The sequence below is a fragment of the Sparus aurata genome, chromosome 24 (genome assembly GCF_900880675.1).
Source record: "Sparus aurata chromosome 24, fSpaAur1.1, whole genome shotgun sequence".
In the NCBI taxonomy this organism is placed as follows: domain Eukaryota; kingdom Metazoa; phylum Chordata; class Actinopteri; order Spariformes; family Sparidae; genus Sparus; species Sparus aurata.
In genome coordinates this window covers 5,360,204-5,378,330 of record NC_044210.1, presented here as the reverse complement: position 1 = coordinate 5,378,330, position 18,127 = coordinate 5,360,204, and the positions used below count along the sequence as shown (strand labels likewise).

Here is an 18,127-nt window from a genome sequence, read left to right as displayed (position 1 = left end):
CATCATTGTTATCTACCTGCAGCGAGGCTAACAGCTGTGGGATAATAAGATGTGTCACACAGGCTACGTCTCACCCTTCAATCGAGATATTCACCCTATTAATCAACAAATCGTGTAAACTGGGGCAACTGGGCGAATCAGGTCACCCCAAACCACGAGAACGCTTAAATCACACTGTTACCTTAATTTGATTATTCACAATAATCTGGTTATAGTGTGCATGTAATCGCACTGAGTGGTGGTGGACAGGCTGAAGAGTAATTCAGTAATCAGTCAGCCATCAAAGTGTTTGTCTGTCAGGTTGGGCTGTTTGTTTGAACAGGGTGATTGGACTTCACACTGCCCCAGTGGGATGATTAGACCTGCATTGATCTACACGGCCATGACCCACACACACACACACACACACATACGTGCACACTTGGGAAGAGAGTCCTTATCGCATCATCCCATGAGCAGCCTGAGCCAGGTTGCACTATCGATTGAGAAAGAAACAAGACCACCCTGGCCTGTGGCATGAACACGCACGCACGCACGCACACACACACACACACACACACACACACACACACACACACAAATACATACAGAGGCACAGTTGCAATTTTTCGATAAATGTACTCACACACACACAACACACGCATGCTTGCACATGCAAACTCAAAGGCAAACAAAAGCACAAATACTGATTACCGTGTGTACCCAGACCCACACACGGTCACACACAGTCACACACAGTCAGACAGAAACATGATGCATCCTTGTTTTCATCCTGCCCCGGCAGTGAACTAGCACTGTAGCCTTACAGAACTTCCACAGAGCTGAAAACAAGAGGAAATTCTTAAAATAAACCCCAGTGTTCCGAGGATTGCATAAGCAGCCTAGTTTGGCGTCGAGCTGCAGATGGAGAATAGGAAGCAGATAAACACAAAACTGGCATCACAGGGCGTCTTCAGGTCTCTCCAATTACGCAAATCTCAACGGAAAGATAAGGGAGGTACATAACATGGGTGTGTTTTTGAATGCGTTATCGTTTGGTTTTTCTGGCCTTGAAGTGGCGACTGAGATGAGCTTGGTTGGCGAGGTCTATTTAAAGTCGCAGGGTACCTTGTGGTTGTGGCTATAGAGTTCTGTCAAATTAGCCAACCTAAAATACATCTCATAATTTAGTGCTTCCACCTCCTCTCCACCCTTTTGGCAGGAGACTGCATGTTAAAGTCAGCAAATGCCTGTGATCTTAAAATAAATGAAAGTTCTGCTCACTTTGCACAGAGGGCAATCATGATGTGCAGCTCCTGAGGGCTCCAGATGCCACGCTGCTGCTTTAAGATGAACTTTTAGTCTCTCTTCATAACTTCCTTAAAGGCTTTTCAGTTTTATTTCTTGATCAAATGCAAGGCCTGTTTTAGATCAGATAAAAAAAAATGTTCAAATAGTGCTTAGATTCAATAATTTAGCATTTAAAGTTAATTATATCTTCACTGTAGATGTCTATACATGTTTTATATTTGATTTTTGACAACATCCACTTGATCTTTTTTTTTTTTTTTCCAATTTGTGCATTGAAAAAACTTGAGTGGTGAATTATTGCAATACTTGGCGCGAATAAATCACTACATACATGAAGCATGTGATTTCAAATTAATTCAAGCCTCCACTGAAGAGAGGAAAAAGTGGTGGCAAACTAACACATCAGACCCGGGCTCTCCTAATTTCTGTCATTACACCTTTTTCTTCCATTGCAATAGTTGTCATGCCTCCCTTTTAGAGGCCGAGAAACGAAATGGCTCCAATCAGCAATAATGATAGGGGAAGCGACTAATATAAAAGTTGAATACTGAAGTAAAGGTCAGCACGGTAGCATCAGCAAACCCTTGTTGGTTTATTTCACTACGTACATTTTCATTTTCATTCTTCATCAGCAATGTAAATCGCCCTGATTTTTCCGTGCATTATTCTCAGAGAAACCAAAATGTGCAAAATGTTGATCCATCCCTTTATCTGGGTCTACACCATATGTTAAAGGGGTCTATTTTGGGCTGAGACCCATCCTCCACCTTAGTTTCATGGAAGTCCGTTCAGTAGTTTTTTTTTGTAATGCTGCTGACAGACCTACCTCGAAACAAACAGACATGGGTGAAATTTAACCTCCTTGGCCACAGTAACTATTGCAAACTGATCTTATGCACCGTCACCAAAACATTTAGATTCTTCTTCAAGTGTGGCAGGGATTGCTCATCAGGTCAATACATCCATATGCTCCTAGCCCAATTAGTCGGTGTTGCTTGTTGATGTAGGATACAATTATCCAGGCATGTAAACAACTGAATGGTTTATTCCATTAAAGTAGTAACCCATGCTGAAACCTGTTTCCTGCAGCCCAGTCACCTTCGATTACCAATGACTCTGTGGCAATCTTGTTTATCAGTGTCCAAACGGTGGCTGACCTCAACAGAGTTAAAACTGTCACTCACATCAATATCTCCGACCCCCTGTGACACCACTTGACCCCCCTAAGGTCAATGCAGGTCAGAGGTCAGAGCCAGTGACCCTCAGGTTCCTTCACATGGCTGGGCCGGGCTCCGGGACTCTAAGTGGTGGGAGGATTGATGGAGGCGGATTTGACTCCGATGGATAAATGGAGGAGGATTTATGGGGCTGACCGCTGGGTAATGGACCCTGACTGTGACCATGGAGTGGCCTTGGTCACTTAACAAAGTCGCATCATCGACATTGCGGTGATGTATAAGTCTGTATTTGTAGGCCTCATTTTGAAAATCAATTATAGCCACTTTGGAAATAAGCTGTTTCCTACACTTCATCACTCAGTATCTTTTTAAAATCTACAGGATCCAGTTTTAACAGGTTCTATAATTCAGTCCAGCTGGCCTTGCAATATTCAAGATATTTTGGTACTTAATGTACCTCTTTTCCTTGAGGTTCCATTTAATGTTGTGCAGTTCATCACTGTGTGGAACTTTTTTCCATATGGTGGGGAATTCTTTAGTATTACCACAGCAGACTTGGCTCAAAACAAATATGTGAGTGTAGGTGTTTTCCTTTTTAAAAACCCAATATGTGCTCACTGCTCGGTGAATTTTTGTCTGCATACACTTTCAATACTAGACAGGTGGTAACAGGAGGGAGAGGGAGAGAAGGCAAAGGAAGGTTAGATTAGAAAGGTATTTGTGTCAAAATGGAGAAAGTAAAACTAAAACGTTGTCAGAAAAATAAATACTCCAGTGAAAGAAATACCTAAAAAATATACAGTAACACAGTATTTGTACTTGCACCCTACCTCTGCTAACATATCCACTCAGTATTTTGCATTCCAATAACATAAGTGTGTACGCAAGCTAAGGATAGCCAGCTAGCTCCGGGTCTATGCAGCTCTAATCATCACAGCTGTACAAAGTGTGCTTACAGCCATTAATGGCTTATAATTCATCAAGAGTGCATCTGTAAATTATGTATTTACCATACACATAATAAAGCCATTAGTTACATTTTAGTGATGATTTAAGTTATTTAATTTTGGATAAAGAGTCTTCTAAATCAGCTTTATGGCTCACATGCTTAACACAACCTGAATCCAGATAATCAGACAATAAGAATAGATAAGAGGATGGATGTGTTTAAATATGGATGTAAAGATTCAGTTGGACAGCGTGAATAAGTTAGTATGAAAGATTCAAATTAGGGGTGTCACAATTTCGCAATATTCACGATAACTGATATAAAAAAAAATGACACTGATATTGTGTTAATGATGCGCATATGATAATATGGTCTGGATATAATAAGATGTTCAGCCTTGTGCATCTTTTCTTAATGAGCTCATCTGGTTGCCTTTTCAGTATTTGTTCGTAATTGTTCTTTTTGCTCACTTTTTTTTAATAATTATAGTCACAGACTCCCTCTCCACCTCCCTACACTCATATTTTGATGATGATTTACTGTGAGAGCACCCACACAGTAAACAAAGTTAAAGATAGATTTGAACCCTAGCACTTTTCTTTTCACATGTCTATAGATATTGCTTTAATATCTTTTAGCATAAATATGTTCAGTTGTGATAATTGTGTAGTGAAAATCCGATATGATGAAAGCACTTATGTAAATATACATCTGAAAAAAAGGAGGTTGCTAACAAGTGGCTAATTGAGACGACAGTGTATATCTAGTACACAGCTGTTTTTCGTCTGGTGATTGGATTCAAGTTTCAAATATCTTAAATGTGATCTTTACTGACAAAAATACCTTTGCCGAACAAGGAAACCATGGTCCTGGTTTCTCCCACACTTCATTTAAATATGTAAAATTGCTCTGCCCTAATGAAATATTAAATATTGCAAATGTCGTTTCTGTTTTAATGTAGCAGACAGGGATATGCCTCGATGAGCTCGCTTAAAACAAAAAACTGAAATGTCACTGTGACATGAAACAGGTGGAGTAAAAGTGGAATAAAATGTGTTTGGAAAAATAAACCCGTATGAATCAGCATGCATCGCAAAGCATGGCATTAGATGACAAAATATTCACTCGGTGGTCATCTTTCCTCGCTGTCCTGCTGGTCTTGTTGGGTTTTTTTTCCAGTTTATCTTTGGGATCCTGACTAAGGTCCCTAGCACATGTCCACGCAAGCCTGGGGGGAAAATTCCCCACCAGTTGCTGTTTGCCTTCTTCAGGTCTGGATCTTGGTCTTGTCTCGCCAACCATATCTGCTAATTCAGCTGCAGCCCCGCACTCTCTCAGCTGGATTTCTTCAGCTCTATACTCTGACTCAAATTAATATCCTGCTTGTATAGTTGAGTCAGCCAAAACGCTGTACAAAGTCCTCCCCCTTCAGCTGGTTATCATGCTAACTTCTGTCTCCTTAACATAATATTTCTTCACATTCTGTTGATAATTTGTATCCTGTTTCCAGCTAGAATTATTTTATACAGCACCTTTAGTAAGACTCAACACAATCCACATTTTTCCCAAAGTTTGTTTTTATCACAGAACATACGTAGTTAAATAAGTATCCTCTACTGACATCAGCCCTGCAGTTGTCAAAGCAAAGTTACTTGACTAAAGAATTTGCAGCTCATTATCAATGCAAATGCAAATCAGATCCCTCTGTAATTTCTGTAAATTGTTTGTACAGTCCGTCGTCATTTGCCTCTAACGCCATATGTACCAGCGCTATCGTCTTTAGCTGCGAGCGAGTTAACACGTCGACCCCGTGTGGGTGGCGTGCATCTGTTTGTGTTCCCAGCTCAACCTCGGCCTCTGACTGATCTCAGAGCTGACCGTGAACTCCCATTTCTTTCTGATTTACTCCTCCGGACCCCATCGCTGTGTATTCTGGTCTCTGTGCAATCATGAATTTGACTTAAAAACAAGCATTTGTCCCTCGGATTTAAATATTATAAATGAGTTTCTCTTGGACCTCTGCCACCTAGAGCGAGTCTGTGGACGCTTTCAGCTTCGACTTTGGGCTGAATATGCAAGCATGCCGTGACTAAAATTCACTTTGTGTTCGCTCTGAAAATACCTTGACAAAAGACTCATTTAATACCATTGAAAAGTATCTGCTGTGTTTGACCTATTTTAGATGCACACAAGATTAATAGATAATCAGATGGAGAGAGCAGAAGCCATTGATATGTTGGAGCGCTGTCTGATGTGTTTTTCTGATGCCTTTTGATGCCGGCTCTGAGAAGATACCTGTTTTTTTTTTTTTGTTTTTTTTTTCCCGCAGATGTTTCTGTATCAAATCAAAGCACATTTCATTATTTCAAATCATGTTGTTTTCTGTGTAGTTTCTGCCTCACGATTCTGCGTGAAGTCTGCTTTTTCCAAATCAGATTAGACCACATTCTGTTGATTTCCCTCACGAAAGCAAAGAATCCGAAACTGGAAGCCGAGCAGCCGTAATTAAAAGAACATTTTGAAGCTTTTGTGCCCTCACATCAGTGACAGTGAGTCGGCGCTTCGTCTTTAAACTTCTACTGTTGGTAGAAGTGAAAAAGACGTGAAGCACAGACAGATGGAGGGTGAGACCCACTGATGATTAGGCGAACCTGAACGCGACATCAGATGAGCGAACATGTGGAGATTATTTGAGCCGTAAATGATAGTTGCATGTGTGCCTGGAGTGGCTGGAAATTTCTCATCTGTCTGCAATCACAAACCCCGGCACACTCAGACACAACGAGACCCCTGCCACTTCTTTTCCCTCCCGCTTGTTCTTGTCCTCTGCTCTCTCTATTCTGACCACGTTAGACCAGGACCCTGTCACTGACCCTCCAAAGAGAGATTGATTACAGGAAAGAGGAGAATTTTGTTTGCCTTCGCGTTCTCCGTCTCTCAGTTTTCTAGGTTTTCTCCCTCCCTCCTCGCTGTCACTATTGGCCCGGCTCTCTCTTTCCCTTTTGTTTATCTCCCGCTCTCCCCTTTTTTCGCTCCCCTGTCTTTATTTTCTCCTCTGTCGAGTTAAATCTGAAAACACCGAGCTACGAGTTTTACATCCACAAATACCAGCCTGCTCCCTTTTGGGCTGGATATTAAAAGCAAAAGGCGGCACAAAGGTCCAAATTAGATTCTTTTGAATTGTTTTATTGTTGATTCAGACCTGCCCATGTTACCTCTCCCTCTCTCAGCTCCTTTGGGCTGCGGGGAAGGGTTGCGGTAAGTGTGTGTGCATATGATTATGTGTGTGTTTATGGGGCATGGAGGCAACAGCTGGTCATATGAAAATGCACACAGTGGGTGTGAGACTTGGGCGTATTGCGTAATGGTTGGGTGGTTGTCCGTCCACTCTTTGACCATTTGAGAATCATCTTCAAATGAATTATTGAATCATTATTTTTCATAACAGAGGGACTTATTTATTTGTGTTAAATACATACAATAAACACTACATGTGTCTCGTTCATTCCTAGTTAGTTTCCATTCAGTTGTCTTTTTGCCTCATCTTTATGTGACAGCAGATGCCCTAAATTAAAATTCTCTTGGAGTACTTTGGTGTCAAATGAATGTGAAATGCTCAGAGAGCCTCAGTGATATTTCTAACCCTCTGAGCCTCCCTAATGCTCATTTAAACAAGATGCAGGCCGGCTGCTTGGCGCGAAAGTTGCCAAAAGACTCTCCAACCCCTCAGATTATCCTCCGTGCTTTTGGATTTTGAGAAAACAAATAATATGATTTCTGCCAAATAAAATGCAGGTTACTATAGCGCCGTTTATGCAGCCTGTTAGAGGGGGGATTGTTGCACCAGCAGAGAAGGTAGAACAGCGCTGAATCAACGTCTCTGTAAAAGGAGTTCTATAGCAGGACAGGACAGCTGTGTGATGTTATGACATGTTAAGTTTATTTATTTATTTATTTATTTATGTTGTTTGTTTCGGACATGTCAATTCATAAGCATCACATTTCATCATTGTTCAAATAATACAACACACATGGCCGAAAGGGAAAAGCGGGAGAAGCCAAAGCTTATCAAGTCCCGCCCCCATTACCCACAGTATAAAATCTTCATTCTGATCTTTTCTTGTCTTTTGCAAATTACTTTTTTCTTTTCTTCTCTTTTTTTCTTTTGTTATGACCTTTGACAAAACATATTACAGCAGTAGCATACAGAGCTGAATTCAAGCTCTAGACAGTACATACAGATTACATGTGTGTCTGCACATGTGTCCATATTAGTCCATCATGAGTGAACAACAGTCTCATCTTATGGCCTCATCTTATAGCCAGGCTTGCCACAAAGTCAGAATATCCAATTGAGAGAGAGCAAAAGTCCAGTGTATTTATTATTTGTTGAGATGGTGTTGGGATGGTGTAAGAGCCCTTTAATGCATTTTCATGTTATTCATCAGTCTCCTCTGCAGCTTTTATGGCTGCTAGCTTCGCCATGTCCTCCCGATTGGTGGCTACATCAACTCGCATCTGTATCACGAAGTCGCGGATTGTTGAGATGTCAGAGCGTATCCCGACCACAGCACTCCGAGTATTGGCGTTGTCCGCCCTCGCACTGGTCTGCTCAGTAGCGATCTTTCTCATTTTCCAATATTGCATAAAGATTCCAAATCCCAAAGCGATCGTTCCAATTGTCATGAACGTGAACATGTACACGTCCTCGACATCTTCCACATCCAGTGCGGCAAGTTTGCAACGTTTGCAACGTTTGGGAGATTTATAAAGCAACTCATAGAGAACAGACACTGACAATGCGGAAACCTTTTCGAAAACCAACTTATTTTTTGACTTCATCGGCACTGAGCAACTTTCACAGGAATTAGCGGGGCCCCACCTCTGACACTGTATCCATATTTCCCTTAATAGATCTATGATCATGCCTCTTTTGCATTAGGAACGAAAATAGTTTGATAAAATACTCAATAGGCTCATAAACAGCCTGTCATGTCCCTTGATAATAATAAGTGTGTAATTTAGTTGTACCATGCGCCATGTGACTGACAACAAAAGGAGAGCGTGTCAGAAGCTATATTGTGGATCCCACCACAGTTATCACAAGACCAGCCATGCTCCGCCTGTAAACTGTTACCTCACACAATAGCTCTGGTAATGTCTGCTTGACTTGCGATCTGATACCGTGGCCTGTGAGCCGCAGCCTCGCCGGCGAGCATACCGACCTCGTCGGCCGCTGAGACACTGCAGCTGCGACAGCCTAAAGGGTTGGCATGAACACCGTGGCAACTATGGCTCACAATCTGCTGTACCGGCTCCGCTCCTGGCCAAGTGTTGTACAACACAAGCACAGCCCATTACCACCAGAGTGAGAAAAATCAGTGCTGACAGAGAGGAAATTGTGAATAAGAAAGGACAGGTCAACTCGCTGGTGCACCAGCATTTTTATTCATTTGTGTTTTTCATTGTAATTCTAACCCGCGTGCGTGGATAAAGAGGTTTGTTCAAAAAAAAAAATTGACGTTCCTTTGCCTGATCTTGAAAAATGATAGAAATACGTCAGGTTATTGAAAATGATTAACAATTATCAATACTGACTGATAGGAATCTTGACTATCGTGATAGACTTTTCAGCAATATCGCCCTGGCCTACCACATTGGGCTAGTGTCATGATTCAAGTGAAAGACAGACTGACCTACAGCATCCCCTCTTTCTCTACACAGACACACCTCTGTTGGTGAGGAGCAGCAGCGACTCGGCTTTGGTGCCGTCCCACCCAATGACAGCCACGCCCCCACCTGATGACCACAGCAGCACTTCTTCTGAACAGGTGAGCACACCGTCGAAAATGACGGCCTTTGACATGTGCAGAAGTGCGAAAAAGCAACCTAAAAACTGAATGTATATTGGCCGCTTTTAGGTAAACTAGAAGCTAAATTCTATTACTGTCTGTTATTTGAAGACACTGATTTCTTGCATAGTTTAATTGCTTTTTCAGAGAGGGGAAGAACAGAGAAATAGGCATGGTGTTCCCACAAAAATTGGACAAAGCGTTCACTTTTGAACCTCCTACGGTTCAAATTAGACGTTTTGAATGGAGCAAAATGTTTTAACCAAAGCAAGAGACAATGGAAAGGAAAAAACGAAGAATGTCAATGTTAAATTAATATCGGAGAGATGGACCTATTACATTTCCCATTACGTGTCTGGTGTGTGCCTTTCCCTCATAGCAGACAGAGGAACCCAATGAATATTCCTCTTGTGGTCAAGCTCCGCGCCCCGGGCTGTACTTTGAAAGGGTCGGCTTTTCAAGTGCGCTCCATCTTTTCCAACAGGACCGCCATCAAGGAGGACTTTGTTTGCTGCCTTGTCTTGTCCCCTCTGTGGGTGATTGCATGTGTGTTGTAGTGTGCAAGACAGAGGCTGTTTGAGGTCACACTCGACACTAATGTGTGTGTGTTAGGGGAACTCAGGTAAAGAGAGGCAGGGGAGAGAAGGGAGTCTTGTTGTTTTCCCCCCGCCGTGCTCGACACAGCAGTGACTAAGCAGAACTCAGGCATCAGCGGGCGTTGAGTAAACACAATGACAAAGCCCATATTTGCTCTCCAAAACACGTCAGGCCTTGTCTCCTTCAAACAGCATGGCCGTGCCACAGTGGACAGGCTCATTATAGATGGTTTAAAATAACTTACAGCTGTTCTCCATCTATACAGACTACATCTCTATGCTGGCTGCTTGAAACCTCAGCAGCCTTATTTAAACCCAGACAGATGCTCTTAAGATCACTGGTAGATGTTGGTATCTTATTGTTTTCGTCTGCATGCAATGTTTTAAATGCAAATCTGCTTTATCATATGGGGATGAAGAAGAGACGATGCATTTGACGTTAGTTGAAAAGTCTTGTGATCTACTACCATATTGGTTCACATCAAAGAGATAGAAGTTGCATGATAAGTTTTCATAATGTCGTTCATTTGAATATTTAGAAATGATTCTCTATGTTGCTTTGCCATAGATCCACATTGGTGGTATGGCTCTATGGATGGCAATATCGTGAGTATTCACTTTAGATAGCAGTATCTCGGTGAATACAGGATGGATACATAAAAGTTGGTTCTAAAAGGGTATCCTGCTGACTTTGATGATCTGGCGACATTTCAGTGGTTGAATAATGTGGCTCTTCCTGAAAAATCCCCAAACTATTGGATGGGTAAAGGACATTCATGATTCTCTCAGGATGGAGCGTAGCACCATCATCGGTTTAAATTTTAAATTTCTCTAACCAAATGCTAAAATAACTAATGACATTTCCATCAACCTCAGCTTTACTCTGTGTTCAGTGTTAAACAACACATGCTAACATGTTAAACTAAGAAAGTGAATGTGGTATACATACCAAAACATCAACATGCATGTTAGCGTTGTCATTGTAAGCATAGTGGCATGCTGGCATTAGCATTTAGTGCTGATCCTGACTGTGCCTAAATCCAGCCTTACAGAGCTGCTAGCTTGGCTGTAGTCTTGTTAACTTTAATAAAGTGAGTAGTGTGTAGTACATGTAATTGAACATCAGGTTCCTTCATTGGTTTTACAGTCATAAATGTTTTTTCCAGCTTTCTAGATTGATGTTTGATCCGGAGCATGAAAGGGTATTGTGTTAACCTGGCATTCAAGAAAGTCCGAAATGATGAGTTTTACGTACAGTAAGTCGATATGATGATGTGCACACAAGCATCTTGATTACTGCTTATGTCCATGTCTGTAGCACCACGATGGAGCTGAGTTACCTCCTGCAATCAGGCAGGCAACGTTTACACAGCAGCAGTATAAATTGCCAAAGTGCTTTTGAGCATAACACCATGTACAGTAATCTGCAAATTGAACAATCTGATCGATACTTGGGATTCAGACTGTATAATCCACGTATGACTGAGGCACCCAGAGGAGAACAAAGACTATTCGTTACCTCCGAGTGTGTGATTGTGCGCTCGTGCGTGTTTATATGTGCGTGGGTGTGTGTGTGTAAAGTCTTGAAGGCCGTCACAGCTGTTGGGCATATTGAGTCCTAGGACTGATGGACTTCCATAGATCAATACACTATCACTTCATCCTCAGTCATCCACTGTACCGCTCCCCCTTATCTCTACACACTCACTTACTCATACACACATGCACTTAAACACTTACAAGAACCACGCACACACACCCACTTGTGTCCCTTTTTGTCTTGGAGGAGGTATTGAAAGCTAGATAAAGTGTAATTAAGGCTGATACAGTGATAAATATGCGCCCTGCCCCTTTAATTGATTTTACTGCCTGCTCTGGTGAAGGCCAAGGTTGGCCCACTCCTCTCTGTCTTTGATTCACATGTAGTCTCTGCACATACTCCTTTTAGTCTTTCTCTCTTTGTCAGAGGAGTTAATGAAACTGGCAAAAGGCTGAGTAGTGCTAAACACGCAGCCGGCCCTTTAATTGATTTGGACTTCCTGCCATGTACGCAGCTAATAAACGAGATGTTTAATGTTACCCCCTAACAGGCAGTAACTGCTGAATTCGGTTTCTTTCTCTCCTCTTACCTCCATCACCCTCCTCCTCCTAATCCTCGTTATGTTTCTTCAGCCTCTCTTACTGTCCTGCTCCCTCGCTCTGCCTCCCACATTTTTGGCAGATTTTCAACACCTCGGGGGTGCAGTGATGCAATTCATGTTAACACAGCAGAAAGTCTGACTTTAATATGTTACACTTCGTCCGATGCTCCTTCAGCCGTGATGGAAAAAGCTGACACCTAGACTAAATTCTGCTGTTTTTCGTTGACTGTCTGAAGGTGTCTGGTTCTCATGCTAGCAGCTGGATCCAGTGTGTTTCCGTATGTCCGTCCCATGAGGATTTTACCTCATTTGCGTGTGTGGGTTTTGGTTTTTCTGAAGGAACGTAGGTGACAGGATGTGGCCACGGCAGTCAGTTGATGTGATGGATATGACGAGGGTCAAGGAGCACTGGCTAGTACACCAAAGCTGTGATCCTGCAGTGTATATACATACAAACACTCTTACTTTCTCACACACACACATACACACACACAAACACACAGACACACTATCTTTCAACCGCCTGACATGTAGCAGATGACTACAGCAGTCAGAGGAAGTGCACAAAAGAAACACACACCTCATTACTCATCCGTCTGACTACAGCCACATACACACTCACACACAAACACCTCATCTCTCGTATGTCTGCACACCACCCCGTCACTCACACACACCTCAGACTACAAACAGCACCCAAAACACAGAGAAAATGTGGATAGCAGTGTGCAACACAATAACAGAGCAGGCAACCTGTTAGTTGTTCTAAGACAGGTTCCCAGACATGTTTCAAAAATTATTTGAGCGTTCGTCTCGGGACCGCAGAAGAAACAGATTACTATTACTTCTAGAGAAAATTTTCATTGTCTCTCTTTTCAACCGCTTAAGTAGCTAACAATTTAGATTCTTCAGAGCTTTTGATGTGTTTTTTTTTTATGTGAGTCATTGTTTAAGTTAAAGCACTGAAATGATTTTAATGTAGCAGCTAGAAGTGAAGTAAAGCTGGGAGGTAAAGTGTAAATCCTAAGAGTAAGCATGGAACACCCTTGAAAATGTCAATTAAATGGGAGTGTTAACAGGAGATTAAAGTGTTGGTGGAATTGTAAGTGCTGAAAGAAGCTGGTGTCAGCTCAAGTGTCAACTGATGTGTGTCAGATGGGAGTCCAAGTGTCAGGTGAATCAGTATCAGTAGCCTCGCTTGTATAGCTTGGTATTGGAATGGTATTTCTTGACACTAAGGCCAAGGTGGTGGCCTATCCTTAGTTTCGGTTCTCTTTGATCTCAGTGCAGCCTTCGACACAGTGGACCATGCAATACTGATTGACCATCTGCGTCACTAGGTTAGGGTCTCTGGAACAGCCCTCAGTTGGTTTCAGTCTTACATAACACATAGGGCCTTCTTTGTCGCTGTCAACAAGTCATTTCCTCCCCCTGCATATCTCTCGTGGGGAGTCCCTTAAGGCTCAGTCCTCGGTCCCCTCCTGTTTTCAATCGGTATGCTTCCACTAGGTGAAATAATTCAGAACCTCAATTTCACTGTTACGCAGACAGCACCCAGCTATACCTCCCCATTCAGCCCAGTGATCAAGCTGGACCAACTATATTTGCTAAATACCTGGAGGGTATCAAGAGGTGGATTGCTAATAACTTTTCTACAATTACATTAAACTGCCCAGTTCCTCAAACAACTATCCAATCACATAGGTAATATAAAAAAAAAAAAAAAAAAAAAACTCAGAATAGTATGATATTATGATAGGTGAAAATATAATAAGGAATGCTATACACGCTTATTAGCTTCTTTGCACTGGCTCCCCATTCGATATCGAATCCACTGCAAGATTCTTCAGTTTGTATTAAATGCCCCTCATGGCCTCTCTCCGAGCTACATTACAGAACTTCTATTCCAAGACAGTACAGCTTGGCCCTTCAGATCATCAGAGAAACGGCTATTTGACCGCAAACTTGACTTTCCAGAGTGCTGTTGTAATGAGTCCTGAAAACTAGAAGTAAGTATTTTTCACTTCTGGTCAAGTCATGTGAACGCAATGTTGTCTGTTTAGAGCCCAACGTTAGCCTTTTATTTCTAAGTTACACTTCAAAAATCACATAAGTGGTGTACATCTGTGATGATTATCCTGCCTCACAAGATTGGCATTATTCCAAAATCCAATTAAAAAAAGTCCTGTAGGCTTTTTGTTAAGAGAATCAGGGCGATGCAAACTTCTGGGATAGCCTTCAAAAATACGTCACCCCTATAGCACTCTATGCTCATCTGTAACAACTTTTTGTTACAGATGAGCATAGAGTGAGCCAAGACTTGGCTGTAACATTACTTACAGCTGAACTAAATGATTGGTGGAATTGTAACAGATGTAATAATGTGTGTCGTGTTTTGATGATGATGGCTATGCATTAGCAACTGGAGGTCGATACAAATTGATAACCCCTGGCTTAAGAGCTAGCATATGAAAGCATTTTGGTTTCTGTGAGGTTGAAACAGAAAGGGACCTGGACAAGAGCCACCCTCTACCAAGGTTGTGTTGAACTAAACAAATTATGGATCATTACAGATCTTGTGTTTTAAAAGTAATAAGATTAAAGTAATAATAGTTTAATTTATGAGACTTCAAAATATTTGCTTGTGGTTGAACCATCAGTGTCCAAGGATAATCTACTGGCAGCTGGAGACTGCGTGGTTTGGGTGAATGACCAGTGATAGTGGTGACTGTTTGAAAGCAACAATGGCAGCCCCTTAAGAGGTTAGCATAGCTTCTATATGCATCAGATGTATCAGACTGGACAGTATTTCTCACTGAAAAAAGAGCAAAGAAACGCATTGAAGGCTTTTCTCTCCTGACTAACTTCAGTAATAGCTTGATTTACCAACTGGCTCTGCTGGTATTATGGCTCTACTGCTGTTGATCTGATTGGTTTAAGTTAGCCTGTGATGCGCGGTGATAGAATGATGCTTTGTCTAGTCACTTGGCATGTATTTTTTTTAAATGCCAGTCCTTTTCCAAACAATTTTCAAGGTGTGACCTCCCAGACGGTTTTGAGTTACATGATGCATTGGGTACAAAATCAGTGAATCAAGCTGCAGTACTAACTGTTTGATAATTGCGTTGTAGCACTTTAAATGGTAATCTGCGCTAGTAGCAACACTGCTACTACTTATAGTAGTACTAGTTACACAGGCATCCATGTATCGCTAGTAGTGACCTGAATTAAACCATGTTCGAGTGTGTTTTGTGTTGGAACAGTGATAATTAATCACATCTATGTGATCATTTTATGGGTAAGATTTCACCATTACAGACATGAAGGCTGTAATATGACATACTTGGAGTGATGGGGATTGCTCTAATGCTTCTTCTTTGTGTGTTGAGATAGGAGCAGTAAGCGGGGCGAGCTGATTGGCTGAGCACCAGCAGGGTGCCTAAAGAGGGAAGCTGCTGTTTTTATGTCTCGATAAATGGGAGCGCTCTCAATCAGGGATTAGATTCACACTGGGCATTATGTTGTGATCCCTTAATTTTAGAGCATTAAAGAAAAAGCAAGTTTGAGTGTGTGTTCGCGTGTACGTGTGTTACAGCCTCACACGCCACTTCTTATATAATACATGGAGTGGACTTGTATTCAAACAGACACACAAGGGTTTGTTGTTATTGTAGCATGTGTGAGTAGTACTTCAGCTTCTGGGTGCAATTCCTGTAAAACTGGATGTACAACAAGTGCAAATGTGTTTTATGATGAGTGTACACATGTTCACCTGCTCTCCTGCCAGGCTTGTGCTCCCGAAGGCTGTGTGTCAGTGCCTTACCCTGTGTGATGAGGCTGTGTGTGTGTGTGTGTGTGTGCGTGTGTACTCTGGGAGGAGAAGCCTGCGTGTGTGTGTGTGTGTGTGTGTGTGTGTGTGTGTGTGTTGGCTAATGGCGTTGCGGGAAGATGCACAGCAACAATGGAGCCTCCAGCTCGTCTTTCTGCCCCCGCACAAACATGCGCTCTATTGTGGGGTAATCTCACACTGCCCAGATAAGTGGGTCACTATTTGTACAGGCAGCAAATGTGTGTGTATGTGTTCAGAAATAGACTGATTTTATGTTTGCAGCTCTGCCGAGTCGATATGTGTAGGTAACATTCGGAGCAAATTTATGCATGAGGGTGTGTGCGCGTTATAAAGCATATATTTACTGACAGAGGGTCCGCCGGGGAGTTGGGTGTGGTGGAGGGGGGGGCGGAGGTTGCTAAGAAGCGGGCTGGTGGGCGGGAGCTTTTTAGCCATTAATGCTGGTGACACAATGAAAGTGACAAGGCAGAAGGACCTAATTGCACCCCTCTTGTCTTTAGCGATTTGGGGCAATTTCTCCCTCCTACTCCTCGAGTGCGTTTGAGTACCTCGCAACAGTTTGACGTCGCCGTTCTCTTCCTCCCTCAGCCGCGCTTCGCGCTCCTTCTTCCTTTTTATTCGTGTCCCCCCCCCCAGGGTTGTTGATTTTGTCGACTTAAAAATAGAGCCTTGCCTGACACGGGGCAGGGATGGAGGGAGGGGGAGGGAGAGGTAGACGGATAGATATGTACATAGAGTGAAGGAAGGACAGCGGCGCGTGGTAGGGACTCGGCGTCCGGCGGTCGCTCTCTCTTCGCCGTCTGCAAAGGTGATTGATGGCGGCGTTAGATTGTTTTGCTAATTGGCGGCAGGCCTCCTCGTATTCGCAGAGTGGCCACTGTTTTGTTCTGTGTGCGTCCGTTAATGTACACACTGTTAATTTGTCACTGCAGCTATTATCATCATGTTGACTGAAAGACTGTTTGTGTGTTGTTGTTTTTGTTTTACAGGAAATCAACAATGTGCTGAAAGGAGCTTTGGACCGACTGCGCACAGACGACCCCCCTGCCAGTATGAGTCGAGTTAACTTCAGGTATGAGTTTGTGTGTGTTCTTGCAGCAGACAGATCATACCGTAGCTGGGTACAGCAGCAGTGATGGAGACTAGGATTAACACTCCAGTCTTTTGTCTGACACCCTGACACTCTGACCGGATTAAACAGTCTCATGTGTCTGTGTGACAGTCTGCCTGTGCCTGTGCTGGAGCAGAGTTGAGGTTTGAACTGGAGTCAGAGGGCAGTCCCTCTACTCCTCTCACTCCTCTGAGCAGACACTATGAGTGGAGTTTATTCTAATTGTTGTGAAAGATGTTGGCATGATGTGCAGGCAATTTATTAGTACCCAGATTTTATACACAAGATTGAAAGTGCTTTACCGTAACAACTGGAGACTACAACAATAGAATCTAGTGTTTACCCTGGGATTATGTAAGCCTTAGGTGCACATCTATGGTGGTGGGTCAAGAAAATGTTACATTTTTCAGTAGAATTATATGCAGTTGCATCTTTATCGGTCGTTTTTGTAATGATATGCGTGCAAGAAGGTAAAAAACACTAACACTAACCCTAACCGGCACTTAAGCAGAAACCCCCAAAAACTTGCTAAAGAAGGCTGCTGGAGACTAGTTTTATCAGTTAAATCTGGAAGAGGTAATTTAGGTTTTATGCTCTCTACATTGATTTGAAATTCATTGGATTTAAGATTTAAGCACCCATGCCATTATGGGCAAAATGGCATGGGTACTGCACCATAGCTGTTTAATGGTAGGGAAAACTCTAGGAACCCATTACTTGAAGAGGTAAAAGGGTTTTGAAATATTTGAAAACAACCCAAAATTCAGTGTAAGGTAAGGTGTGTACAGCTATTAATTTGGTGGGGATGACGCAAGGTTAGTGACATTAACATGTGAAGTAGTTGTCCTGCACTTAATACATTTGAATATTTATTAATATCTTAATTTGAATCAGACTTTCAGTCCCACTGGGGCAGTGAGTGCTCCAGCTACTGCTTTTGCATGTAGTTTAGTTCTGTCTCACTCTTCTGTAGCGGGAAGAGGGTGTAAAGAATTCTCTATGGTATTGTATCTAGCTGTCTCTATCATTTGGTTGCTGTTGTTATTGATTGGCGTTCACTTTAATTATTATTGACCGAGGAATCAGAGTTACATAGAATAAAATGCTATGTATCGTCATCATGTTGATGGAAGTTAAACCAAAACATTTCCCAGATTAGC

The 18,127-nt window shown here is 42.3% G+C and overlaps 1 protein-coding gene across 3 annotated transcripts in view; it reads left to right on the top strand.

Moving 5' to 3' along the window:
- The window catches only part of pard3ba (par-3 family cell polarity regulator beta a), a 185,808-nt gene that overhangs the window by 39,955 nt on the left and 127,726 nt on the right, over nt 1-18,127 (top strand). For 2 of the 3 annotated variants that reach the window (XM_030410309.1, XM_030410311.1), the window contains exons 4-5: nt 9,142-9,248; nt 16,846-16,928. In XM_030410309.1, the coding sequence (XP_030266169.1) occupies nt 9,142-9,248; nt 16,846-16,928 (190 nt within the window). Of the gene's footprint in view, nt 1-9,141; nt 9,249-16,315; nt 16,665-16,845; nt 16,929-18,127 lie in introns of those variants that run through there. The other variant, XM_030410312.1, reaches the window with a different exon arrangement.